Consider the following 27,284-nt stretch of genomic DNA (forward strand, 5'->3'; position numbering starts at 1 on the left):
GACAGCGCTGCAGGTGCCCAACCCCAATATGTAACTTAGCTGGAACCTTCTCAGATTTCCATCCAACAAAAACAAGTTTTATTTTATGGTCTTCATTTGTCTTAGTGCATATGTTAAGACTCAACAGTTTATGGAAGGGTTGCAGTGTTTCAGGCTAATCTCAATGCAAATGCGCAGGTAACATGAGACGCCTCGTCTGCTGTAACATTACCTCAATAAGCTGCAGCCAGACCAAAACAAGCACACCCAGAGCTGTCAAATCCACATCCTGTATCTCAGCTTCACCACTTATTAATCTTTAGCCTCACACAATCAGACAGCAACCATTTAATAGCACAAATCATAGCTGCAGCTTTGTGAATATGCCCAATAGATGATGATGATGATGATGATGATGATGCTGGCCCGTGTTGTTGTGTCTGGGATGAGCTCATTCTACTCTCTGCAAACATGTACGCCCTGTAATGGCGATATTAACGCTTACATGGAAGCGGACAGGTGTGTGACGCTTACTTGGTCTCTGTTGGAGAGCTGAGTCTCAGTGGAGGACGTCGTGGCTGAAGTGCAGCGTCTCTTTTAAACAGCCATCTAGTCGCATGTTTCTTCTTTTTTTTTTTTTTTTCCTGCGGCTCTTCCGTCTCCCAGCCCAGCCCCAGCATGACGTCACCTCTGGGACCAATGCTGCCTTCGCGGACCAAGCTCTGAGCTCGGACATCCGAGGATCAAGATATTCGAAAATACGATTTCGGGAAAAAAAGACTGAACACAAACGGATCAAAAGGCCGATGTCCACCAGTAAAACAATCCGATTAAAAAAGCGATGTGACTAAAAGAAAAATATCCGGCATGTTATTTGACTTTGTATAAAATAATGATTTATTATTACAAAGCAAAGTAGTGACTTAGTATAGTGAAATAAGGATTTAGCATATGACTAGTTCTCACAAAATAATGACTGAAACCTAAATAATTATAGTATCGTAAATCAAAATGAATTAATATAGCAAAATAATTATTTAGTATAGAAAAGCATAACGACTAGTTTTGACGAAATAATGAATTATCACGAATGAAGAATTAGTATCTCAACTTAAGTACTTAGTATGGTTCGGTAAAATAAGGACTTAAGACATCAATCTTATGATAAATATATTAATTGTAGAAGTGGAATAAGAGTTGCTCCTTCGGTTTATACATTTCACTTTTAAAAAGAAAAGCACTCGGATATAGCAAGAAATATTTGTTGGGAAATACTTTGTATCTCGTCTGATTTAGGTTTGTGATTTTAGAAGTCTTTACTCCTCTGTGATCGTTTTTTATACTACAGTATATTTTATGTATGTATTCTCTGCAAGTTCGTGTGTCATTTCATGTGTTCAATAAAAATGACACAAACAGTAATATGCGATTTTTCTGTTGCTTATTCTAATATTTATTTACCGAAAACAAAACTCGACAGGACACAAATATTGGGAATGCATCTATCTGCACACAGAATAAAAGAATATACGGCTCTTACATTATTGGTTGGGATTACCTGCATGGTGTCTCAGTACATGTTTGGTTTGTGTGTTAATCGACAGTTTAACACTGAAGTCTTTATAACCTCCTTCTGGCTGTTCAACTGATTTGTACTGTAAATATTATACTTGGTAGCAGATAATCAGTGACTATGTTAAGTATGTGAACAAAGAACTGGATAAAAACACACATCACATATCTGATGGTTACCATTAAAAGCATTTGCAGTGTATATTAGACGAGGAAACCGTGCAACTGAAATTTTCTATCATCGTTAAAAATAATTGCTCTAATTAAAACCCTCCCAAGGGTTTGTGTTGTATGTATACAAGTACACAGCACTTAGCTGCTAATTATTATTTTAGGTGGGCTAAAACCTCTTCCCTACATTATATTACACTTATAAACCAGGATAACAGTAATTCTATGAGTAGCCAGGCCTTTAACGTGCCCGATGCATTCACTACAGTCTCATTATCAGGTATTTAAAGCCTTCTACCATCAACAGTGGAAACAGCGTTCTTAGTTGAATCCGTCTGATCTTCGTCGCCGCTCCGTCTCAGCAGTTTATTGAAGAGCTTGTTGAAGGTGCCGCTGAAGGCCGGGCTGGAGAAGTAGTACACTACAGGGTTGAGGACGCTGTTGAAGTAGGTGAAGCACACAGAGGTGTAGAACGCCAGGTTGGCCTCCTCGAAGTACCGGCACTCGTCATACCACACCTTGAGGATCCAGACGGCGATGCGTGACACCGTGCTGGGAAAGAAGCAGGTGATGAAAATCAGAGCCACAGCCGAGACGAACTGAACGGCCCGCTTGATCTTCCCACTCTTGTCCAGAGTCCGGACTCTGAGTTGCCACGTGATCCGCACGGTGCAGAAGGCCACGATGGCGGTGGGCAGGAAGAACTGGGTGACGTAGAAGATGTTGTGCCAGGTGGAGAGGGGGCTGAAGCCCATGCAGATGTTGAAACTCTCACACTGCGTCCGGTTGCCGTTGTAGAAGAAGTGCTCGTTGGCCAGAAGATACCCGGTGGCGAGAAAAATCAGAGCCCAGAGGCCGAGGGAGACCCAGAGGGCGTAGCCCAGACCCATTCGGTTGATCCGGTTCATCGGGTGGACGATCTTGAAGTACCGGTCGACGGCCACGGCCGTGAGGAAGAAGATTCCTGCCGCGCGGTTGGCCGCCAGCAGGAAGAGAAGGATGCGACACAAGACGTCGCCGTGCAGCCAGTTCTTCCCACGCCGGTAGTAGTCGGCTCTGAATGGCAAGCAGAACAGCACGATGGAGTCGGCCACGGCCAGGTGGGTCAGGTACACCGAGTTGGGCTTCCACATGTCCATGTGGAAGACGAACATCCACAGGGCGACCACGTTCCCCATCAGACCGAACATGAACTCCAAGATCAGAATCGGAGGCAAAACCCGGTCCAGGACGGGAGACTCGAAGGCGCAGCACTCGTCCGACGTCGAGAGATTCATCTTCGGTGTAAAAACAACGACCTGCTGCTCTGAACAAAGTCAGCACAGACGCTCTGTACCGGCCGACTGCTGAGGTGGGGAGTCGTGTTTGCGCTCATGCGAACGATCCTCAGACAAACATCTGTGCAGCCGGCGTTATCTTTGGGGAAGCGGTGTTGACCCAGAGGAGCGAGGAAACGACCGTAAATGTTATCCGTCTGGGGAGGGCGGCTTCATTATAAAACTATTATGCAGAGGAGACGGTTCACTCGAGGGGAAACTTGGAAAACAAGTAACCTGCGGCCATTTAAGTGACTCAGATAAAGCAGGTGACTTCATCCTCACAATCCTTTTGTTTGTTTTTTTGAAAAATAGACACAAAAGAAAAGAAAAACAAAGTTGGAAAGAAGAGCGTACAGGCGAAGGAGACTGAAATTTATTAGCCTACAGTTTTTGCTTGAGTGAAGAACATTTGGGAGGGATTCACGTCATACCACACCTTTGGCGAACGAGAGAAAGCAGCTATTAATAACTAAAAAACAAAAAAAAAAAAAAAGAGAAAAGAAGAAAAGAAGCCAAGTGAGTGGCCAAGTCCGCAGCTTTTTATGAACAGTAAATAAAATAGGTATAAAATGACTTAATGTGTACATTTGGCCAGGTTGTTGTCGTCGTTACAGGTCACATCCGTTTCAGTAAAAGTGCATATTTGGTCTTCACTTCTTGACTTCACCCAGATCATCAATGCTGTCATCGTCCACCTAAAACACAGACGCAACAATCAAGTAAAGAAATAGTCGGTATAAATACTAAAAAAGTGGATTCACCCGCCGCTGAAAATAGTCCCCAACACATGGACTACTTCCTCTTGTTGTTATTGAGCCACTTTTAAAAGTGAAACCTTACATTGGTGACACTTATTTAAAGATGTGGGGCTGAAAGCTAAAGATAAACACGATGTTTTTTGTTTGTCGACATTAAACAGACTAAATGATTCAACTATTGTTTGGGTTGCTTATTAGTTAACAACTAATAATATGAGAATATGAGAAACATAAAATACACAGGGGATACATCGGTGTCACTGTTAATTTAGCTCGAGGCCGATTCGTGTCACTGCTTTCACCCTGAAACACATTTAAAGGGGCAAACTGGTGTATTATTTAAGCTTGAAACACGACGACATCGTTTCCACAGACTATAGTTGAGATAAACACGAGTGCAGCAGCAGGATATTCATGCTCAGTTTCACCTCTCCTGAAATCAAACTCCTCAAAGTAAAGTAAAAGGTTCTAAGTGTGAGGACAGATTTGAACTCAGTAATCGGAGCCAGATCCCTCCTCTCCTCCTGCCAACTATCTTACATTTATAAACAAACTGAGCAGATACAGAGAGGTTCAAACTCAGTGCAAAAGGACTAATTCACAGCTCTGCCTCATCCAGTGAGACGAGTACAGAAACAAACAGAACTGAAGAGATGAACCATTTAAATATCCGCCGGCTCACCTCGGGCCACTTCTCCTGGATGACGTCGATGATGTCGTCTGTAAAATCTCCCTGAATGATTATTTCGTCCTCCGCTGTCACAGAGGCGCCGCAAGAGAACTTCTGGGCGAAGAACCGCTGAGCCTCTTTGAGTTCTATGTCTGATGAGTCGACACAGAATCCATGTTAGAGAAGAACAAAGCATGAAGAGGAAGGAAAACAGGCAACGGTGAGATTAATAGAAGACAATAGAAACCTCTTACCAAATGTTGCCATGCCGCACACTCTGGTCACGTATTTTTTCTTGGCTCTTGGGATTTTTGCTATTGTGATTTTCTGAGGAAGAGTCTTCTTTTTCTGTTTGATCTGTCCTCTCCCACCTTCAAAAACACAGATTAAAGTCTTTAATACACTTAAACTAACGTCACTATAAACATGCAACAACTAGAAATACATAAAGACAACAGTAAACTTATAGTCATTAAATCAAACATGGATACTATAATCAAATTGTCTTCACTTGCACACAAAAATAATCCCAGGAAATGTTTGTAGACGTCACCAAATCTACCAGCACTGAACTTTGAGGGATCACAACTCAAACGAGGCAGTTTAACCATGAAAAGTAAATTTCTTTTGACACCAGGGAATGATGCATGTATAACTAAAACAACAATATCCAAAAATAGGTCAGATAAAAGGGAAACATTTGTGTCCCTACCTCTCTTCTGTTTCTTCTTCTCCTCCTCCTCGCCTGCAGGGGGAGCTTCTCCAGAGCCGAGGTCCTGATTGGGTGCATTCGCTGCCGGACCAGTGGTTCAGAGGGACAAGAGGAACATATCAAAACCAATCTGGCAACACAGCTTCCCACCTTTTGGATGAGTGCCATCTCTCTCTCTTTAGCACCAGACCAGCCTCTCTGCTGACCCGTGAGCCCACAGTACACAGAGTACATACAGTACACAGAGTACACAGAGAGGTTTTTATATTTCAGTCTGACGTCATTAGAGACCCTTAGACCCGAAGAGATTTGACCTCGTTATGAAGTCGCTTCTCACTCTGAATACACAATAGATTTATAGACTCTAAACAGCATTCATACATTTGGGTTAAGACTTTTGATAATATACATTTTTATATAAATAAATGGGATTTGTGCTGAACATCACCGAAATAAAGTCAGTAACCATAAAATACCAGGTTCTAAGTTGAAAGTGTGTTTTTAACCTGCTGTGCTGCAGGTGGGTCACTCATTAAAATCTCTCGCTGTTCAGACAATCGTCGTTCTGATTTCCCACAGACACCACATATGTTTTTTTTACATATATTTTTAGGAATATGTGTCGATAAAGGAAATATCTGTTTGATGGAATCAAACCTGGAGAGTTGGGTTTAATAGTTCACTCATTGTAAACATCATAACGCGGTGCAACAGTGTGACGCTGGTAATAAATGTGGAGGATAAATAATTCCGAACCTTTTGGAAAATGACCGAACAAGCAGTTTAATTTCCAATCAGACTGTTTTGTAATTTCAATACATAAGCTGTAACACAATATTACAACATCAACATTTGCTCTCATGTAGCAATGCATAAATATATTTACCCTTAGGCTTCGTCTGATATCTTGAATGATACTCACCGACAGTCATCCTGGCAAACACATCTGGAAAGTTCTTCTCAAGCCATTGCCTACACTTGGCTGGCTCAGGCATGTACTCACAGTACTGTGGACACAACAGAGTAGATTCAGTTATACCGTGAAGAACAGATTAACATACAGTCTGACTTGTGTATAGACACTGTGTGCATGTACATAATGGTTGTGTGCGTTTGTTATGTGTCAGCTTTGTTGTCCTTGTTTCAGGCCGTATGTCTTAATTCTATTTTTCCTGGAAACTGTTTTATTACTGTGTGACAGCAACTTTAAACCAGAGTCAACTTCCTTGTATGTGTTCACGTACTTGGCCAATAAAGCTGAATCTGATATCACAAATGAGATATTTGTAGATGCTTTAGTGAACAACAGAATATCCTTAAACGTACCTCCGTAGGCAGAGAGCACACTGCAAAGAAACAAACAAGAAACACTTGTAAGGACAAGATAAACCTCCAATGATCCCCGGAGGGAAAACTCAGATGTTGCAGCAGCACAAAGACAGAAAAAAGTAAAAATATATAATAATAATAATAATAAGAGGTATATAGAACTAGAATGAGAATAGAAGAAAGATTCATTCCAGAATAATATGTGCTAAAGTATGGCTGATGCTACTTATTGTAGTCTGTAAGAAACACTATTATTCTGCCCATCATTTATTACAATAATCGGTAATCGATTAGTCAATGAATCCTCAAAAAAGGCCAAACACGACGCCTTCAAATGTCTTTAAGAGAAGTCCAAATACCAAAAATATTTAGTTTACAAAGATATCTGACAAAGGAAAGCAAGAATCCTCTCATTTGAGAGAAGAAGAATAGTAGAATTGATTCATATTTCTGACTGAGGATAAACAAAATAGTTAATTAGTTTATAATGTAGTCAGAGTCTAAGACAGTATGATGAGATGCCACACTAAATGAAGCTTGATATACTGTACCTCCACAGTAAAGGACCTTCACTGGGTTCTTTGGGTCATGGTGAACGGTCACGTGTTCTGGTTTGCTTCCCAAAGAACCAGATTCCATCTCAGTAGTAGCCATCACAAATTATCTGAATAAAAGACAGAAATAAAGGACATAATTGTATGCACAGTGTACGTATATAGACAAGGGACAAATTAAAAGGAAAAACCTGAATCAAAGAGTGGAGAAAGATGCTTCCAATGTGTTGATGAGCATTAATATAATGTGAGTAAAATGCTAAAGCCTGTACAGTCACCAGTCAGATCTTAAGCCATTTGAACATCTATCTATCTATCTATCTGTCTATCCATCCATCTACCTACCTATCTATCTATACATTTAAACAATATTGTGGATGAATAGTGTACATTTTCCTTTAATTAGTCACCAATCTGTAGGTTGCAGTAAATAATACCATTATATAACTTCAGGATTCAAGCCTCCGCTCCACATCTAAACCTAAAGACCAGTAATAACATGTCTTCATGTGTGTCATTATCAGACTCTACTGTGGGCATGAGTGAACCAGGCTCCTACCAATATCTCATCATGCTAACCTAGCTAACAGTTGGCTTGGTAGCATCAGAAGAAGTCAGCACAAGAACTAGCTTGGCTGGCTAACACATGCGGCTGTTACATTAATTACATCGCTTAGCTAAAAACACGTGTTGTAATGTCTATTATTTAAATATCACAGGTACCGTAAACACTATCACAATGGAAACACAACTGTGCCTTGTTTGTAAATATATCCCCGAGTTTATTTTGCTTCATTCATCAGGTTAACCGTTGACTCACCCAGCTGTCACCGTCAGTGGGGCTTTAGCTTAGCATGCTGAAGCTACATAAGCTAACGCACTGTTAACTGCACGAGCTAACTGCTGTTAAAACAACCGGAATAAAGACACAGAAGAAGAGTTACGTACCCTGCGAAATATACTCTTAAAATTGATGTCCCGTCGGTGAATCCACTCGCATTATTATTATCGTTAGTTTTGACTTTTAGAAAACCATCCTTATTGAATATAAGGTTTAGTTGGCGTACTTTGAGCACGCCTAGTGGCGCTTCTTGTTTTTAGTTGTCGTTAACTGGCTGATGCGCAGCGCCGACGCGCAGCAGCGCCCCCTGGCGACCGGAGGACGAACACACGACACTTCACCTGTTTGATAAAAATGTTCCAAATAAATAAAATAAAAACATTTATTTTAACGTTTCTGCAAAAGAGCACAGAATGTATTTATGACTAAATATTATTAATTGGAGAAAAAAATCTATTTTTAACAGCATATTGTGGCCTTTCCCGGTTGAGTGTTCTAAGCAAGGAATAAAAAAAATATATTTTAATGAATTAGACGTTCATGTGACGAAGCAAGAAATTATAGAGGCCCTCATAATACATTAGTTCTATACATTTTTACTTTTAAAATTAATTTTAAAATATTGTTGAAAAACAAACAAATGGATGAACGTTGGCATCGTCCAATCCTCGTTGTCACAATTTACTCGTTTAAAAAGTTAAACTGTCCTAGAAGCTAACGTTAGCTAGCTAGCCATTAAGTTTTCTCGATACATGTTTTTGTTGTCGTTAAGTGGCCGATGCGCAGCAGCGCCCCCTGGCGACCGGAGGACTAACACACGTAACGTCATCGTCTAGTCCCACTTTACTTGTTTACGTTCAAAAGTTAAACTGTCCACGAAACTAACGTTAGCTAACTAGCCGTTTACGTTTTCCACATACATATATTCAGCAAACGATATTGAAGCGTGCAGCTAACTTACACAAGCGCTCAAGTTATTGAGCCTAATTTACTGGAGCAACAACACGAAGGAATTGGGATATTAGTTTGTAGCTGTTATATGATGGACGAAGGGAAAAGACTGTCACCATCAAGTGGAAGAGCCTCAGCCGGGTTCTGGTCAAAAGGTAAACAAACAAACAACAACCCTGTTAAAGTCCTGTGTTTGAAACATATTAGAGAAGGTTTCAACCATCCAACATCCTCTTTGACTTTCAGACACTTCAGCTGACTTATGGCACAGCACTCCAGTTAAAAAGGTCAGTGACATTTCTCTTGAAAGACTAAATAAAAAGCGGACACTCTGTCCCCCCAGCTTGCAGGACACCGAGGTGGGATTAAATTTAGCCCCGAGGGACTTCAGGTTCCTTGTTTATAATGTATCTTGGAGTTCATGTGCAGGCTTACAAGCTCCACCATGACACACGAGAGTCAGAGAGCTGTGCACTCAAACTACTTTTTGGAAATATTATAAACAGGCTGGGTTATGGTGACGTTAGCTTCACGTGCCTCTCTCTCTCTCTCTCTCTCTCTCTCTCTGTGTGCTTTGCAAAAGTCCCCTGAAAACGACCCGATTGGCTCCATCATCCAGAGGCAGAGGAGGGAGCTCCAGCTGCTGATGGCCGAGCTGAAGGACAGGGACAGGGAGCTGAACGCCATGGCGGCCTTCCATCATAAGCAGCTTCACGCCTGGGAACAAGACCGCCAGAGGGTGCTCTCCCTGGAGCAGTGGTGTGCCCGTCTGGATGGTGAGGACACAAGGATATCTTCTCTGATTTGATACAGATCCAGTCCTCCTTTACTATTTCTAGCTTTTAGCATCAAGACTTCAAACTATGTTGAATGATAAATCATCAATATATGTTTAATTCATTCGTGTTTGTTCATCAATCAATGTTCAGAACATCATTTTCTGTGATTGTTTGTGCAGAGGAGTTGCAGAAACGCAACGAGGTGATCCAAGTCATGACTAAACGTGTGTGGGAGGTGGAGACCAGGAAGGAGGAGGTCCAGAAGGAGCTCAGCTCAGCTCAACAGCAGCTCTGTGAGCTCGAACAGAAGCAGCAGAATATCAGCCAGAAATGTCAAGACTTTGAGGTACAATTAAAACATAAATACACATTTATATTCACTGTATTGTGTGGAAATAAGACAGATGTAGAGCTGGTGTTTTGATTAACCAGAGGTACATTTATCAGATTTATCAGATTATCGTCTTGGTGGTAGTTAAAGGATAAGGCTGGTGGTATTCTATGTTTACACTTTGATACACGCAGTCAAAAATAAGCTAAAATTTAAAGGAAAATAAAAGCCACACAATGCTGGTTGCTATGATAGTTGGTTTTGGTCTTTTCATGGGATTTGTTGACAATAAGAATTGTGTGTTTGGGGGAACATAAGCTTGTAATATCTTTGTTGTAGAAAACAGTCTCAGTATCTCTGCCTTCAGGGTTAAGTTTCTGTTGTGTCTCTTAGGAGAAGAACCAGAGTCTGAACTCCACCGTCGTGGCTTTGTCCACTCAAGTCGGCTCTCTGCAGGTCAGGGAGGAGGAACTGAGCTCCATGCTCAAACTCAAGGTACTATTACTTCTTTGTATCTTCCATAAATATATGATAGTTTTGTGTCTTGTATGGTTTCTGATATCCTGGGACTTTTATTTTGTCCCCCATCAGGACGAAGATGTGACCGAGGTCTCTGGTCACGTGGTCGACCTCACGAGGCGCCTCGGAGATCTGGAGACGACGGTAGCGGAGAGTCGCTCGCGGGAAAAGAAACGCCGCCACAGAGAGTCCAGAAGATACGAGATCGCTCACCTTAAAGGTACACCAGTGACATCTTCAAACTATATTCAGCTGACTCTTACATGTGACAAAAAAGAAGCAAATCTGCACATTTGAGAAACTGAAAATGGACATTTTTTGTTTGAAATCAATCATCTAAAGACTTGGCTGTTCATGTTCTGTTCATTTACTAATATATGAAGCTTGTAATCACTCCTGAGTCCCTGTATTTGTGTCTGTCCTGCGGGTGCAGAGGAGCTGCAGCAGCAGGTAACACAGAGCAGCACTCGGAGAGAAGAGATCATCCGTCTCAAACAGGAGCTCCAGCTGCTTCGTAGAGATCTGGCTTCAGCAGGTACATTGAAGTGCAGCACGACGAGTCCTCTCTCAAGCTGCCAGTGTTTGTAAATGATTTATTTGGTTGAAATATAAGTATCTATTGTCTTCATCTGTTTCAGGATTTTATTCATCCACTGCATCCTGCTTTTTAATTTTTCTTGTATGTCTACTGATGTTATTTTACTTTATCTTTTTGAATCAGCTTTGTGATCCTTCATATTTCTCTGTATATTTTATCTTATTTTAAGTTTTTTAACCTCTATGTTTAATATTCTTCGTGGTGCTTCTAACTTGGTCCTTTGCTGGTTAAACAAAGAGATATAAACACTGCGAAAAATCAACAAAACACATTTTATTGATGGCAAACTCAACAGAATTCAGCCCTATAAAAGATACTCATCATTTAAATGATATGAGGGCTGTAGCCATGAATTAATGATTTAGTCTAAAAAGCAGAAATCCTCACGTTTGAGAAGCTGGAAACAAAACATCTGTCATTTTATTATTAATGAAAGAGCCACACGACAAGACAGAGTGATCGCTGCAGTGTGTGTGTGTGTGTGTGTGTGTGTGTGCGTGCGGTGAAGATGACCGTGTTTGTCTTAAGAATCGTGTACAATCTTATCTCTGCAGTCTCTTGATTTTGATCCGTGCAGTCGCTGAGTTTTTCAGCCTGAAAATGAAATGTTGCCGCTGAGATAAGAGCAGCGCTTTGATGTCTGCCACCAGGGGAGGGAAACAGCTGGAGAGACGAGCTGCTGGAGCTGGCTCGCTCCAAACAGGACCGCACCGTGTCGGAGCTGTGCTGCTTACAACAGGTACACTGTCTCACATGTGAAGTCTCACAGAGGGATGTTTACAAGAAAAGAGTCGTATACAACAAAAACACTTTCCCTCAGCAGCCAGAAACAGACAAAATATTCTGTAACAGAAACACTTCTTCAGTTGTTCGATTACAGTTCAGAGAATTCGTCATTTCCTCATTCCGGCTGCTCGCTCTGAGGCGTCTTTCTGGTTCGACAGCGTTCCTCAGACTCTCGCCTCTGTTCTGTGTCACCGTCACGTCCATTACTCACTTCAACCACACAAAGTGTGTGTGTAGTCACGCTTCTTACATTATATCACTAGAAGGGCTTTTAAACATCAATAGTAGGAGCAAAGTCAGCAAGTCTTTGTGTAAATATGTTGAAAGTAATGATACTAAGTGTTTGTCTGTATTAATATAGAAGTATAATGAAACATAATGACATCATATATTAAGTATCATTATGGGATTTATGCTATAGTATAAAGGGAAATGTTGTAATATAGTTTAACATTATATATATAGTATAGTAGAGCAATATAATCCTTAATATTCAACATCAACATTAAATAAATACATAGATTTTTATTTCGATCCATCTCGTGTCTTTACATCGCCCACATATTGGGTTGTTCTATATATATATATTGGGCTATACGTCACATTACAAAAGATAAAGAACTGCAGTTTCACTGTGACTTATAAGTGTAAGGCTGTTTGTATCTGACGCTCTGAAATGTAAATACATAAATCTGTTCCTGTGCTCTGCAGGTGTGTGAGAATCAGAGGAATGAACTGCAGCTTCTGCAGCTGAACCTGTGAGACCCTGAGGGAGAAGAGCGGTCAGGCGACACCCGACAGGTGAAGAGGGGACACACGGAGAAGAAAAGTGGATGCATGATGTAGTCGAGGGTTTCATATTTTGGCTGTAGACACTGGAGGCACACACTCTTTGTTCATGTATTAAATTGCAGCAAAGTGTTGACATGAATCTTGTCGGGTCTACAGTTGTTTGTCCTCCTTTCATACCTGCAAACTTGTCACTTTTCGGTGAAATTCACCGTTTGGAATCAAAAATATATCATCCACGTGGATCGTGTAGATCCGTGCCAGCGTTTCTCAGAGGAGAAAAGGTGATGTCGTGATCTTCACAATAGAACATCTTTGATGTGTCGAGTCTGGCCAATCAGCGTTCGGATGTCTACAGCGTCTTTCCCTCCGTTAAAGTTACGTTATGTTACGTTACCATTCAGACTTGCTGAAACATGCAGCCCCCCCGTGTTCCGGTTCAGTTCACGCGGTCACTCATTAACGTTAAACCGGAACACCGGCGCATCTGGTTGCAGGTTGTTTTTTTAACTCAGAGTAGAATGAGGATGATTTCGTGGTCAGAATAACTTTCATGACCACAAAACATGAGGCCCAGATACTGATGAGATGATGAGGTCAAAGAGCTCCAGGGAGAGGATGCTGTGTGTAGCGCAGCTTGACGCAGGGCTGAGATGTGAGTGGAGCTGGGCCTGGATAAAGGTGGAGATGGGCCTGGATAAAGGTGGAGGTCTAAACAGACGTGAGTACAGCTTCCTGCTGTCACAGTGTTTTAAATACATTGATAAGGCAGGGTATGCTAAATGCAGCCTCTGCTCCAAGGAGATGAACTACAGCAACAAGGGCTCACATGTCCTCTCATCTCACTGTTCACTGTGATGACCACAGCCAGTGCACCAACAGTCCCAACAGTCCCACGTTGCTCTCAAGAACCCTGAAGTACTGAGAGGGTTAAGGTGTCTGCACCTTCATTTCAGCGGGTTGCTAATGCAGAGGTGTGATCACAGCTATTATTTTACTCTTGATAAGCTACTTTACCCAGAGTAGATTATCATTTTCATTTAAATAATTGAACTGGATTGAATGCATATTAATTGCAAATAGAAGATAGGCCACAATTCTACCAGCTGTACAGTAACAGTGGAAGTTAATATGAAGTCATACAGTAACAGGGTTCAATGAAAACGAATCACTTTATTTGTACAGGCGATGGTTCTCACTACTCCTGCTGTCTTTGTTTTTATTTGACTAAAACTTTTGAAAATGAGACCTCGGTCTCTATGGATTTTGTCTAAATAAAGGTTAATATTAATAATAGCGCTGAAATACTGATTAATAACTGAATAATTAATTAGTAATAAGTTTTGCTTAAAGTAAATGTCTTATCACTTCATTTTCTTCTCAGAGTACACCAGAATGCTACATTTTAAGGCTCATATGTAAATTAAAATTAAAATCTCTCTCCAGGGTGATGATCCGCTGTCCAGCTGTTCTCTGCAGCAGCTGTTGGATGAGTCCAGCCGGCTCGTGGGTTTAGAGCACAGCGGCTCTGTACTCTCTCACAGTGTTCCTACTATGAGCTGTGGGGTCGCCGACCCCCCTTTACTCCCAGAAGTGCCAGACGTTTCTCCACCATCACCAGCCAGCCAAGGTAGAGGAGTCTCACGATGCCGGTTTGTATTCATGAGGCGTGGCATCGAGGGTGTAAAACGCTCCTTTGACCTGCTCCTCCTTGTAGTTTGGGTGTGTTAAGACATAACAGCTTTATTTGTATTTTGTTTTCATCCAACAGACCAGCGACACTCCACCCAAAGCCTGCCCTCTTCTAAAGTCAGCCACCTGGACAGCTTGACATTTACTGAACTTCAGTATTTATTGAAGGGACTTCATGTAACTAACTGTTAAGCATTTAATTCAGAGTCAGTTATTCAAATCAGTGCTACAACAGAAGCTGTGTGCACACAGCCAGAGGTTGAACTGTCCCTCAGGGAAATGAAGTGATAAACATACTGTCATGTCGTGAATTTGTAGCTTTTTATTCCCTTAATCTTCGGTGCCACTGCATACTTCTTTATGTACACATGTGTTTTTTTAAAGCGTGTTTCAGATTGTTAAAGGCTGTATTGTGTGGAGTGGGTGAGACGTGAAACCAGTCCTACAGGGCTGTTGAGTGGTGTGTCTCATTGTCTTTCCAGTTTCACTGCCTCCAGATTCACCCGGTGACTCAAGAGGAAACGTCGATGGCTCTCAATAGTTTTTACATTTTAGAACCTGATCATTACTTTTGATTAAAAAAATATTTATATGTAAAAAGCATGTCATTGATGTTTTATTGCCTGTGAATTAATGCACTCATTTTGGCGAGTTTTCTTTTAAAAGTGCCCGTTTTTACGCAGTTGGAGAGCTTTTACGCGCAAGAGAAACGGCTTTGTTTACCTGGATGTCAGTTTAGTTTTTAGAAAAACTGCGATGTTTTAATCTGAAGAGGTGAACTCAAGGGGGAATCTTTTGGGGACATGCGCGCGGAGCGTCTTGCGCACCTATTATTATTTTAACCAGGCACGAGAGCACAGACGAGGAGCTGAACCCCGGAGCTGGACCTCTGTGTGGATTCATAGACTTTTAGTGTGCGTGGTGTTTCAGGGACAACATGAGCAAAACCAAGAACAAAACCGACAATAAGACGGAAAAAGCTTTGGCTGCCGAGAAAGAGCAGTTCAGTAAACAACAGGTAAGAAGGTTTTTATTATAAATCTAACTTTAATACCGCGGAGAAGACGCCCTACCAGAAACTCTGTGAAGCTCAAACCGTCAAAAAAACTAAACATTTTGAATATTTCAGTGGAAATATTGTAAACGTTTTCATAAGTTTGCTTTAATAAACGTCTGCTCTCTTGGCTGTGATAAATCCATCTTAGTGTTTTTGTTTTTATCTTAATAAAAGCCTGATGTTGAAAGTTGAATTGTTTGAACTGAGTTGAGTCTCTTTTCTCTCAGCTCCACAGCATCAGCAAAACTCTGGTCTCCGGTGAGACACCGCCGAAAGAGAAATATGTGCGCAGTATCCTTTTTACCTTCAACAGCAACTTTGATCATTTACTGACAAATTACATCAAGTAATCTACTCTGTTGGGCTGTACTCTGAGCAAAGAGGGAAAAGTCAGAGGATCACCAAAGTATTTAAGGTTCATCCTCTGGGAACCTTGAATGTCTGTACGAAATTTCATGGCAATCTGTTGAAATGTAATCAAGATATGTCACTCTGGACCACAAATATGAATCTCACGGTGGAACTAGAGGTAAAGTCACAGGATCACCAAAGTAATCAAGGTTCATCCTCTGGAGGACATGCATTTCTGTACAAACTTTCAAGGCAATCCATCGTGCAGTTGTGGAGGTATTTCAGTCTGGACTAAAGTGGCGGCCACTAGCTGCTAAAATCCAAACTCTTTCTTTATTAGATGTAGAAACACACATCTAATTGTTATCACATCTAGTTTGTGCGTCAGTATTTTGGAGTTTCCTTGACAGCTTTGACGACATCATCATGGGAACACATAAGGAGGGTGGAGCCTCCACCTTCTGGTCCTACACCCTCAACCTGCCTCTGTCCAGCAACTCCATGATCAGCTGGAAGTTCTGCTACCTGCTGCACAAAGTGCTCAGAGGCGGACACAGAAACGTGGGTTTGAATCCGGACGTCCTCCTCCATCTGTTTCTTCTTTGTCCTCTCTTTGTAATCTGCCTCCTCTCTGTTCCATCTGCAGGCTGTCAGAGATTCTCACCGATACTGCAGAAATGTTAAAGATATGGGCATTCTCTGGGTGAGTAGCAGAGGTGGAAGGAGTGCTTAGTGGCACCAATCCAACACTGTAAAAAATACAAGTAAAAGTAAAGTGAAAGTATCACCAGCAAAATATATGTAAAGTATCATCAGTAAAAGTACTCATTGTCCACTAAAATGTCTTAGATAATACCGAAGAGCTACTTTTAACTACTTTATACACAGTCAGCTAATTTAGGCCAGTGGTTCCCAACCTAAGGGCCGGGCTCTCCAAAGGGTCACCAGATAATCCTGAGGAGTCAGGAGACGATTAATGTGAGAGAGAAGAAGAAGAAACTGAGTTCTGGTACATTCATCTGATTTGCTTTTCTGACTTTTCTCAAGTTTTATCTTTTTTTGTCAGATAATGGATCATTTTTTTTCCAGTTTTATAAGTGAAATCCATGTGAGAGGTTTTGGTATAAATGTCTCTTTGATGGAACAACAACATGACAAGGAGCCCTGTTGTAAGAACTGGTTTAATCTTTAAAGAATTGTTTGGTTTTAAAATGTAAAATCTTAATCGAAAAGTAATCGGTACTCGTGAAGCATAAAGTACCGAAACTTCCTTCTGAAACTATTATTTTCATCCTTTTGAAATTAAATGGAGTAGAAGTAAAACGCAGCTTGAAATAGATAAAAGAAAAACAAAAAAAACAGTACTTCCCCCACTGGTAAATATATAAATATTATATATTTAAATAAATTAAAATATGTGAAATATTGAATGCTAGACTTATCAAATAAGTGTCTTCTTTTACAGCTCTTTTAAATAATGCAGCGTGGTCCTGATCTTCAACTAGGGGAATTTTATTTAATGTGTATTTTATCTTTCTAATTTGTATCGATGACAACTTTGGATTTGTGTTGCAGGGAAACTTGCATGATCGATACGGCCACATTGTTGCCTTGTCTGCCAAGTTCCTCTGCCTCAAAATGGAATTCCATGCAAAGGTAGCACATGAATATTTGGTTTTATGGTTCATACAACGATATGTGACGAACTCGGAATGATGATGATGATAAAATGAATCCACAGCACAAGATGATCCCGGGCAACCTGGAGGCCAGCGACGAGACGTTGGAGAGGGAAACGGGAAACGACGTGAACAAATTGTATGTTTTCTGTCCACGACTATCCCGGACTCGGTGTTTCTCATTAAAGACGATTCATAAATGTGGTTTTAATGTTATTGCAGGTTAGATATGACACAGGAACTGATGGATTATTGGGACGCTGGGCTGAAGATGGAGGACACAGGTGACGTGTTTTCTTTTTATTATACGATAGCAAAACTGTCTTGAAAGCGTTGGATGGAAGCGAGTAATATTCTATATTTCTGTTATTGAAAAGACCAAAACCAACAGCGTGCTAGTCTGTCTCTCAGTGCTCTCAATTTAGCTGCTGAAGATGTGCTCTTTAAACATGTCTCATAAATAAATAGTTTAATTTACAAAGAGATAAATAATCTCCTCAAACAGCTGGTTTCAAACAAACAAACATGAAGAAATAGTGCATTTGTTTGGGACTATTCCCTGTGGCGGATGAATCCAGATTGTATGTGTGATGGAGTCTAAATAAACTACAGTGGGTTCATGGTGATGGAGGAACAGTGTTTTTAATGGAGGTCTATGGCTCAGAGGAAGAAGAGACATCAGGCTTTGATGCACACTCCTGTTATGGGATTTAGCGACAACAATAAAGATATAGAACGCCACCAGACTTCTCCTTTAATTTGCATTTGTTTGTGTGTTTTTCGTGTTTAAAGTTCTGCGTCAGCTGGACGCCAACGGAGCCAAATCCACGACTCCAGCTGGACGGTGCCGACTGACTCCTCTGATTCCTCTCATACTGGACTGCAGCTTCCTCTACCACTTCTCTGTCCTGCTGATGTTCAAACTTCACAGCCGTGAGTCACATGGAAATGTCAATGTCAAGGAATTATATATTATTTGTTTATATGTTTTATTAAATCACAACAATGATATCCTCTGGTTTTTAGGCATTGCTCCGGATGTTCTTCTTGGACATCGAGAGCGGTTCCGTGATCTATTTGTCAGGTATAGTGTCAGTATTGTCATGAGGCATAAACACGCTTTCATATCTCTTATTGGTTCTGTTCGTGACCGTCTCGCTTCCTTTCTTCAGCCTCACTCAGTTCTTCGACCGAGCCAGAGAAATGGAGTTCTTTAAAAGTGTCATCCAGATCCCAGATCTCCCCGATGTGAGTATCCTCAATGTTTCCACACGTACGTTTCATTTGTGTGAAGTTGTCAATATGTTTAAACTGTTGCACAGTTTGATTATTTACAAAATAAATACAATTCATCAAAAAATACTGAAGCTGTAAAATATTTAGTGGAGTCAGAAATATATTACCTCTGAGATGAAGTTGAAGTATGAAGCGGCATAAAAGTACCTCAAATATGTACTTTAGTGCCGTACTGGAGTAAATGTACTTGTTTACTGTATATCCCACCACTGTCCGTCATGCACGTGTATTGTGTTTGTTACTCAGGCTCCTCCAAACTTCCTCCGCGCCGCTGCCTTGGGTGAATATAAAAAGCCGGTGGTGTTGATGTCCAACGAGGAGCGTCATGACGAAGAGGAAGTGGAGACGCAACCAGAGTTCAGATCAGCGTCACCGATGCCGCAGGTACGTGCAACTCAAAAAAACATGATTAACGTTCATGTTTTACCAGCTGTTTTTCTGGTCTCACGGCTGACGTTTCATTATCTCCATGGCAGTACTATTCAGTGGATCAGAGGGGCACAGAGAACGAGAGTCTGAAGAGAGAGCTGGAGGTGCTGAAACCAGAGCTGCAGCTCCTCAAGACTGAGGTAAAGGACAGACTCACCACACGTAGCCGCGAGACGTCCCGGGTTTGATCGCCTGTTCTTTCCTCAGGCTCAGAGGTGTGTCACTGAGTTGAGGGCTCAGGTGAACCGCCTGGAGGCCGAGGTGGAGGAGCAGCGCACCCACAAGCAGATGGCCATGCTGGAAAAGGAGCACATGCGGATGGAGGTGGAGGCTTTGAGGAGCGCCAACGTCTCCAACGTCGGGGCTCATATCGGGTTCAAGGAGGCAGACAGTGAGTTAACAGATATATCAGTGATTCATATATATGATACATTCCACTGATTCATGGATTATCAGACAAAGAGACAAAATACATAACACGTTTAAGTGAAACATGGTCCTCAGATGTTAGAAGACAAAGAAAACACAACGAAGCACAAGACGTTCAACAGAAAAACGAAACAACAGAAAAACAATCCGGAAATTTAAAGACACCAACTTTTTAAAAAATAAAGAAATAATAACTCCCACAGCATAAAACAATTTTGCATTAATGTATCTCATCTAATTAATGTAATCTGCTGATTATTTTCTCCATTAATCGATTGATTGATTGTTTGGTGGTTAAATATAGTGAGAAATGCGTCACAATTAAAGTCTAAAGTGACACCTTCACAATGTTTCTTTAGTCCAAACCTCAACATTGAGGTTTAGACTGATTGATTCATTTATAAATCTGTTACTGTGCTCCATTAAAACCTCTGAACCTTTTGTTTTTGTTAATTGATTCTTTCTGTGTCTCCTCTTCATCGTCTTCACCAGCCAGAGCTCAGGCAGCGGAGCTTCGCTTCACTCAACTCAAAGAGAGACACGCAGAGCTGATCACCAGCCACGCCGACCTCATGAAGAAGGTAAGAGAGAATACGCGTATATATCTCAACATGTCAAACTGTTCTCTTATTAAAGGCCTTGTGTTTGTGCAGAACGCAGAAACAGTGAAGCTGCTCTCGGGTGCAAAACACGGTCAAGACGATTGGCTGAGAAACAAACAGCAGCTGGAAAATGAGCTGGAAAATCTCCGACAGCAGAACAGAAACACGGTGAGAACTTCTGACGGCGATAACACCTCCTGATGTCATCTTTTTGTTTCCACCAGAGGAACTCTTCTTGTGCCGTCGTGAGTGTTGATCAGGTGTCTCCTCTGCCGGTCAGATGAATCAGCAGCAGCAGGAGGTTCAGCGCCTGAACAAAGAGCTGCTGGAGCAAAGAGCACAGCTGGCTCACGTCCGCGGCACTCTGGACAATAAAGTGATGGTGAGGCTGAATGTAAAACAACAAGAGGACACACTGTTAGTCAAAGCTTAGTATTTGTGTTGGAAATCAGGAAACACACCAAGAAGAAGAGCTTTACTCGGTAGAGCTTTCTAACAAACCCTCCATCAGGCCAAAGTTTAACTCCCTTTTTGGCTTTTACAATTATAACCCTTTTACTTACAACCCACAGAAAAGTGGGTCCTCTTATCTAGAGGCTTGATTTGATGACTTCCATGTTTCTGTCTCCTTCAGGAGGGATCTCAGGCGAGCAGCAGCCTGGCGGCCCTGCAGGCGGAGCGCGATGCGATGCTGCACTCGGCCAGAGAGAGAGACGCGGAGCTGTCCTCGCTGAGGCAGCAGGCCCAGCAGCAGCAGGGCTCCATGGACCAGGACAGAGACCGGCTCCTCCGAGATCTGGAGGCCCTGAGAGCTCAGCTACAGCAGCAGGTATGGACCCCTGACTGAGGACCAGCACTTATTTGTTCATTTGTTCATTTCAAGCACCGCTTTAAGTCCTATGTAAGTGTCTTGTGTTTCTTTTTCCTGTTTATGTCTTATGTAAAGTGTTTGCCCGTACATAATACAACTTTTCTTTCCAAAAGCTTGCCATCAACGCAGAGCAGAAGTTGGAGATCGACAGGCTGAGACGAGAGCTGGACTCGACGCGGGCAGAGTTGAACCGCGCAAACAACGCCCTGCAGAGCAAAGAAATGGTGGGAAATTATTTCTAGTTCCTTTTCTCACATCGTCTACGTGTTGGGAGAAAAAAAAAACTTAATTGATCCATGTTTTAATCCTCAGAGCGGCACCCAGCTCAGCAGCTCTCTCGCGGGGCTGCAGGCGGAGAGGGAGGTGCTGCTGCGCTCCATGAGGGACCAGGAGGCCGAGCTGAACTCCCTCAGGCAGCAAGCTCAGCTCCACCAGAGCTCCCTGGAGCAGGAGAGGCAGAGGAGCAGCATGGAGCTGGGAAGCCTCCACGCTCAGCTGCAGCAACAGGTGCTGCACGCACACACACACACACACACACACACACAACCTGCACAGTGAAGCGTTAGTTACTGATGTATATGTGTGTGTGTGGTACATCAGGCCTGCCGTGAAGGAGAGCTTTCCAAGAAGCTGCAGGAGGAGCAGTTCTGCCTGCTGCAGTGTGCTGTGGTGGAGGCCGAGGGCATCATACTGGACGCTGTGGCCAAACTGGACGACCCCGTACACGTCGGCTGCATCAGCTCACCTGGTAAAGACCTGTGCATGTATACAGAGATACAGTGCATAATACTTATTTATACACATATATACAATAAATGAAGTTCGTCCTAATAACGTTAACCTGACAACTCTTTATAACGTTTGTTATGAAGACATATATTACATTATAGTAACTGTGTTCCTCTCACCAGTTCTCCTTTTGTGTTTCAGAGTATTTGGTGAATCGAGCTGAAATCACTCTGAGTTCCATCGACAAAATGCAGCAGAGCCACGTGGTCTATCTGGGAAACACGAACGGTGAGCAGAGTGTTCAGGTTCAGACGTAAAGTTTATGTTTAGATGACGAGTGTATTTACTGCTCCTCTACTGTGAAGGAGGAAGTATTCAGGACAGGACTGTCATCTGAAAAGCAACGCTGTCAGACTAATGTAGTGAAGTAAAAAGTACAATATGTACCTCTGAGGTGTAGTACAGTAAAAACTACAATATGTACCTCTGAGATGGAGTGAAGTACACTAAATGTACTGCGTTCCATCTCCTCTCCTCTGTTGTTTGGTTGTTTGTAGATGCCAGCGGTTTGTTGAGGGCCGTCACTCAGTTCTCTCATCTCGCTGCCGACACGATCGTGAACGGATCGGCAACATCTCACTCTGCTCCCACCGACCAGGCCGACCGTAAGAGACGCACGCTCACACTGTTAGAATATATAAACATAAACTAATAAACACACGATGCACAAACCGTAAGACGCTCCCGTGTCTTTGTCTCCTCCAGGTTTGACCGACAGCTGTCGGGATTGTGCGAATCACTGCCTCCAGTACTTGAAGGATCTGAAGCTTCAGGCCACTTTACAGAGAGCAGATCCCTCCGCCGTGCGCTACACCGTCCAGCGCATCCTCGCTCTGGGACAGGTGAGACGCGTTTCCACCTGAGAATGATGGTTCCTCTGTAAACATACTTTATTTAGTAATCTTTTGGATTATTTATTGTATATTAACTTTTTTCGTCTGGTTTTTAATTCTGCTTTATTTATTTATCTTTATATTTAATTAAATAGTATATGTTACCTTTTTAGTCTGGCTTTTAATTTAGCTTTATTTACAATTTATTGTACGTTACCTTTAGAGTCTGCCCTATAAATTGAGCTTTATTTGTTTATCTTTGTAATTATTTATTGTATTACACCTCGTTAGTCTGGCTTTTTGAGCTTTATTTATTTTCCACGGTTCATGTGTACTTAAACTGTATAATGCATTTTCATATTTGTGTTTTATATTTATTTATTTTTAGGATCTGCGTCCAAAAGGACAGGATGTTCTGAAAGAGGAGCTGGGAGCCATGGTGGACAAAGAGATGATCGCTACGTCGACGGCCATCGAAGAGGCGGTGCTGCGAATGGACGTAAGGACGCCTAACAAAGTCCACACACACACACACACACACACACACACACACCGAGTGATGCTTCACGTTTCTGTTTTAAATGTCTGTTTCTCAGGAGATTCTAAATCAGGCAAGGAGAGAAACTACTGGCGTGAAGCTGGAGGTGAACCAGAGGTGAGACGAATGCTCCATGAAACAGTTTCAGCTTCTCCCATTCTTTTTCTTTCCTGAAATCTGTTTTTCTTCTGTTTCATCTCAGCATCCTGGGATCCTGTTCAGACCTGATGAAGGTGAGAAGTCTGTCTACTATTTAAAAAATACATTTCTGTGAACTTCTGTGGTTCATTGTTTGTTTGTCAACTCGGTGTCTCTTCTGCTCTGGTTCTTTCCTCTGCAGGCCGTTCACATGCTGGTGACGGCGTCGACTGACCTGCAGAAAGACATCGTGGAAGGAGGCAGGGTGAGTCAGCATCTTCTCCGGGTTCTGTATTAATCAAACTTCTAGGAATCAAGACACGTTCAAGAGCGCCACATTAAAGCTCTTTTACAGTTTCAGTTTGATTCATTCACTAAACGACCACGTGCTGCGTTTACTGACACACGTGTAATCGTTCTTTCTCTAGGGAGCAGCGTCCGTCACAGAATTTTATGCCAAAAACTCTCGCTGGACAGAAGGCCTCATCTCTGCCTCTAAAGCTGTGGGCTGGGGCGCCACTCAGCTGCTGTAAGTGTCCAACACACACACACACACACACACACACACACACACACACCTAGTGTTGTTTACACGTCCTGAATATCAAACCACATCATGAAGTTGTGCTTCACCTCTTTGCTGTCAGAGACTCGGCCGACCGCGTCGTGGGTGAAAAGGGAACGTACGAGGAGCTCATCGCCTGTTCTCACGAGATCGCAGCGAGCACGGCTCAACTAGTCGCTGCCTCGAAGGTACGAACTACAAACTGTGAAGTACTTTACTGGAGTATTTTTACATTTCATGGGACTTTATGCGACGCTACATTTTAGAGAGAAATTTTGTACTTTTCACTCCACTGCATTTATTTGAGAGCTGTGGTTACAGGTGACTTTTTAAATTCAGATTTTACATTAAAACGTATGCTATGATAATGGCTTGTGGCCTCTTCCAAAAAAAAGTTGTGACATTTAAGAATTGTTACCAGTTCCACCAACGTGATCTGGTCTTAAACTACCCAGAGTCTGGTCTTAAACTGCTCAGATCTGGTCCTAAACTACTTAGACCTGGTCGTCTTCTGGGTCACAGCTGTTCAAGTCTCAAAGGAGAGGTAGAAGAGGTCAAATTATCCAGTATTTCATTAAAAAGTAAAAATTTGACGGAAGTCCTAAAAATTAAAGCACGTCTGTGTAGACAAACTTGTATTTGAGCAGCTTGAATCACCCAAATTACAAACCAGACATACCTTCACACTTCCTGTTCCTCTCGTGATTGATGAAACATTTCCATTTACCTCCATTCTTTTGAGCTGGAGTCAGATATCTTTAAAATCTGCGTAGATGGATTCAGGTTTGAATAAATGTTATATTTCTTGTAATTGGTCCAAGGTATTTGTTTTTGTTGTCGAGAAGTGCTGACTACCCTCTCTTTTGGAGCGTCATTAAATTCTATCGTTTCAGGTGAAGTCCGACCGCGGCAACAAGAAGCTGCACACGCTGAAGCAGGCCTCGCGTCACGTCAACGACATGGCGGCCGTGGTCGTCACCTCCACCAAATACGGGCAGCTGCAGATCTCTGACCAAGGTGAGAGAAGTCCTGTCACTCCGTTTCATGCTGCACAGTTTAATGGCCGTCCATCAAATAGCGGTTGAAAGCTTTAACTCCGTGATGTCTTCACAGGTGCGATGGACTTCTCCGGCTTGTCTCTGATCAAACTGAAAACAGAGGAGATGGAAGCTCAGGTGAGGCGTTCAAGTCCCCGACATTTAATCGTCTGGAGAACCAGAACCAGGACTGAGAGGGGCAGACTGTCAGACCTGCTGCAGTAAAATGAGGTTTTCTGAAGGGAGTCTGGTGCTCAGAGACACTACCACTTTAGTCCACAGGGGGCGCCAGAATCAACACCAAACAAAAGTTCCTTATCGTAACTTTAAGTGACGTTTTCAATGCAGGACTTTTACTTACAATGTAATTCTAATATGTTTCCTTCAGTAAAGGATCTGAATATACTTCCTCCATCGATGGTATTTTCTGTTGATTGAAAGCAGCTGACGTCGTTGTGTCCTCTGGATCTTCTCAGGTGAAGGTGCTGCAGCTGGAGAGCCAGCTGGAGCGGGAGCGAGTCCGTCTGGGGGAGCTGAGGAAGAGGCACTACGAGCTCGACGCCTCCGGTGTTGCAGCCGACGACGCAACCGCAACCGCCGCTGCTGACGGCGGAGACGACAGCTTCCCTCCGCCACCGCCGCCCACCCTGCTGGACTCCTCACAGTCCTTCTCACCGACGCAGCCGTACCTGAACACCCAGAGCTTTGCATCGACCAATCCCTTCGCACCGGCTCAGACACAGCCTCAGTCCTTCACACCGACCAACACCGTCACACCGACCAACGCCTACACCCCGTCTCAGACCTACACCCCTACCCAGACTTCCATCCCATCACAGACCTACACCCCTACCCAGACTTCCATCCCATCACAGACCTACACCCCTACCCAGACTTCCACACCTTCTCAAACCTACACCCCTACCCAGATCTCCATCCCTTCACAGACCTACACCCCGTCTCAAACCTACACCCCTACCCAGACTTCCACCCTGGCTCAGACCTACACACCATCTCAGTCCTACACACCAAACCCGACCCAAACTTACTTAACACCTCAGACTTCCTCGCCCAGCCTCTCTCGGCCTCAGTCACCGTCTCTGCCCCAGACGAAGACGCCGCCAATGCAGAACAACGCCGAGACCATCAAACCGGCCTCGAGGAGATCCAACATCTTCACCAAATCTGGAAACCTACTGAAGAATGCGGTGAGCGGCTGAAGATGCTGGATGTTCACCATCATATATGTTATTAATAAGATGAAGTTTGTATAAATGAGTCTTTTCTTCTTTATTGCAGTTCAAACGCGGTGAAACTGGAACTGGGGAATCTTGAAGCCGGACTGAAGAAGAATCTGACATTTTACTTAAAAATCTCTGGAAATATAAATATACTCATAAAACTTAAAATCACTGATTTTAATCTGGCCTTATTTCTGGCTCTGTACATATAAAAGATTATAGGAGCTGAAGAGAAACTTTTATAGTTAAATGTCCAAAATTATTTTTGTAATCATGCTGAAGCTTATATTATGTTACTGATTGTTGTCGTATACCGAGTTGATTTATTAAAAATCATAAAATAATCTGAGGCAGAATGCAGCGGTTTGTTTCATCTGATTTCTGATGTGCAAGGTTTTAAATATTTGTCACATGATCCACATAGTTTCAGTCAGAAACTCATTGAGTTATGAGACAAGAGGTAAGATGTTTTACTTCACTACATCTCAGAGGTACATATTGTACTTTCTACTGTACTATATCTCAGACGTACATATTGTACTTTATACTCCACTACTTCCTTCAGACCAGTGAAGGTCTCTTCACGCTGTATTACCGCGTGACAGCGACCTCATCCGTCTGCTATTTCTGTCATGCGCACTGCAAACTGCAATCTCACCACTATGGAAGTAGCCGCTGATCTCCCATCGGGACCAAAGTGGAGCTGCGTCAAGTTAGAGGAAGGCAAGACAGATAGATACCGGAACTAGATATATATTACCTTCAAAATAAAAGTAAAACATCTGATATGTTGACTCCATGTTTGGAGATTAGTCACATGTTTTATTATGTTTTATTATCTTCAGTAGTCTGTTCACTGGTGAAATGCTCCATTTCGGATTAACACTTTAATTTATATGCTTTTTATTCACAATGTATGTTCTGCATCATAATTTGAAAGTAAAAAAATACATAAAACACTATTAATATAATATAAAAAGTAAGCCCAGAGACCCATGAACCAAGGAGTGCTCCAACCTGGCTGGCCTCAGCTTTAATTAAGAATATACACTACCCTAAATGCACAATCTAAATGAATG

The 27,284-nt window shown here is 42.3% G+C and overlaps 4 protein-coding genes across 5 annotated transcripts in view; 1 reads left to right on the plus strand and 3 right to left on the minus strand.

The window, feature by feature from the left end:
* The window catches only part of clip1b (CAP-GLY domain containing linker protein 1b), a 24,892-nt gene extending 24,220 nt beyond the window's left edge, over positions 1-672 (minus strand). The window contains exon 1 of the mRNA XM_031875149.1: positions 514-672. The gene's annotated coding sequence lies outside the window, so the exon portion shown is untranslated. The remainder of the gene's footprint in view (positions 1-513) is intronic.
* A 742-nt stretch (positions 673-1,414) lies between these two features.
* LOC116398715 (hydroxycarboxylic acid receptor 3-like) lies at positions 1,415-3,298 on the minus strand. The gene has a single exon (XM_031875257.1). The coding sequence runs from the start codon at positions 2,997-2,999 to the stop codon at positions 2,007-2,009; it is 993 nt and encodes a 330-aa protein (XP_031731117.1). The 5' UTR covers positions 3,000-3,298; the 3' UTR covers positions 1,415-2,006.
* A 98-nt stretch (positions 3,299-3,396) lies between these two features.
* On the minus strand, positions 3,397-8,177 carry denr (density-regulated protein). 2 transcript variants are annotated; one of them, XM_031875259.1, is made up of 8 exons: positions 8,013-8,177; positions 7,062-7,174; positions 6,508-6,527; positions 6,104-6,188; positions 5,182-5,262; positions 4,724-4,840; positions 4,482-4,621; positions 3,397-3,736 (listed from the first exon to the last, which is right to left on the minus strand). In XM_031875259.1, the coding sequence occupies exons 2-8, from the start codon at positions 7,162-7,164 to the stop codon at positions 3,692-3,694; spliced, it is 591 nt and encodes a 196-aa protein (XP_031731119.1). In that variant the 5' UTR covers positions 7,165-7,174; positions 8,013-8,177; the 3' UTR covers positions 3,397-3,691. The 2 variants fall into 2 exon arrangements, with proteins under 2 accessions (XP_031731119.1, XP_031731118.1); XM_031875258.1 differs by having other exon boundaries at positions 5,182-5,271.
* A 2,393-nt stretch (positions 8,178-10,570) lies between these two features.
* hip1r (huntingtin interacting protein 1 related) lies at positions 10,571-26,549 on the plus strand. The gene is made up of 38 exons (XM_031875256.1): positions 10,571-10,705; positions 10,919-11,020; positions 11,734-11,822; positions 12,581-12,670; positions 14,105-14,288; positions 14,430-15,368; positions 15,635-15,698; positions 16,177-16,319; positions 16,405-16,461; positions 17,334-17,414; positions 17,500-17,576; positions 17,660-17,721; positions 18,230-18,370; positions 18,464-18,521; positions 18,610-18,685; positions 18,980-19,117; positions 19,210-19,302; positions 19,370-19,553; positions 20,084-20,172; positions 20,245-20,361; positions 20,474-20,575; positions 20,828-21,022; positions 21,178-21,288; positions 21,377-21,571; positions 21,665-21,812; positions 21,995-22,081; positions 22,351-22,458; positions 22,559-22,695; positions 23,075-23,185; positions 23,283-23,341; positions 23,427-23,457; positions 23,565-23,627; positions 23,791-23,891; positions 24,010-24,115; positions 24,821-24,944; positions 25,041-25,102; positions 25,441-26,172; positions 26,264-26,549. Exons 6-38 carry the CDS (start codon positions 15,288-15,290, stop codon positions 26,297-26,299), a joined length of 3,969 nt encoding a protein of 1,322 aa, XP_031731116.1. The 5' UTR covers positions 10,571-10,705; positions 10,919-11,020; positions 11,734-11,822; positions 12,581-12,670; positions 14,105-14,288; positions 14,430-15,287; the 3' UTR covers positions 26,300-26,549.
* Positions 26,550-27,284: the final 735 nt, after the last annotated feature.

The sequence above is a fragment of the Anarrhichthys ocellatus genome, unplaced genomic scaffold (assembly GCF_004355925.1).
Source record: "Anarrhichthys ocellatus isolate YVR2014 unplaced genomic scaffold, GSC_Weel_1.0 scaffold87, whole genome shotgun sequence".
Taxonomy (NCBI): domain Eukaryota; kingdom Metazoa; phylum Chordata; class Actinopteri; order Perciformes; family Anarhichadidae; genus Anarrhichthys; species Anarrhichthys ocellatus.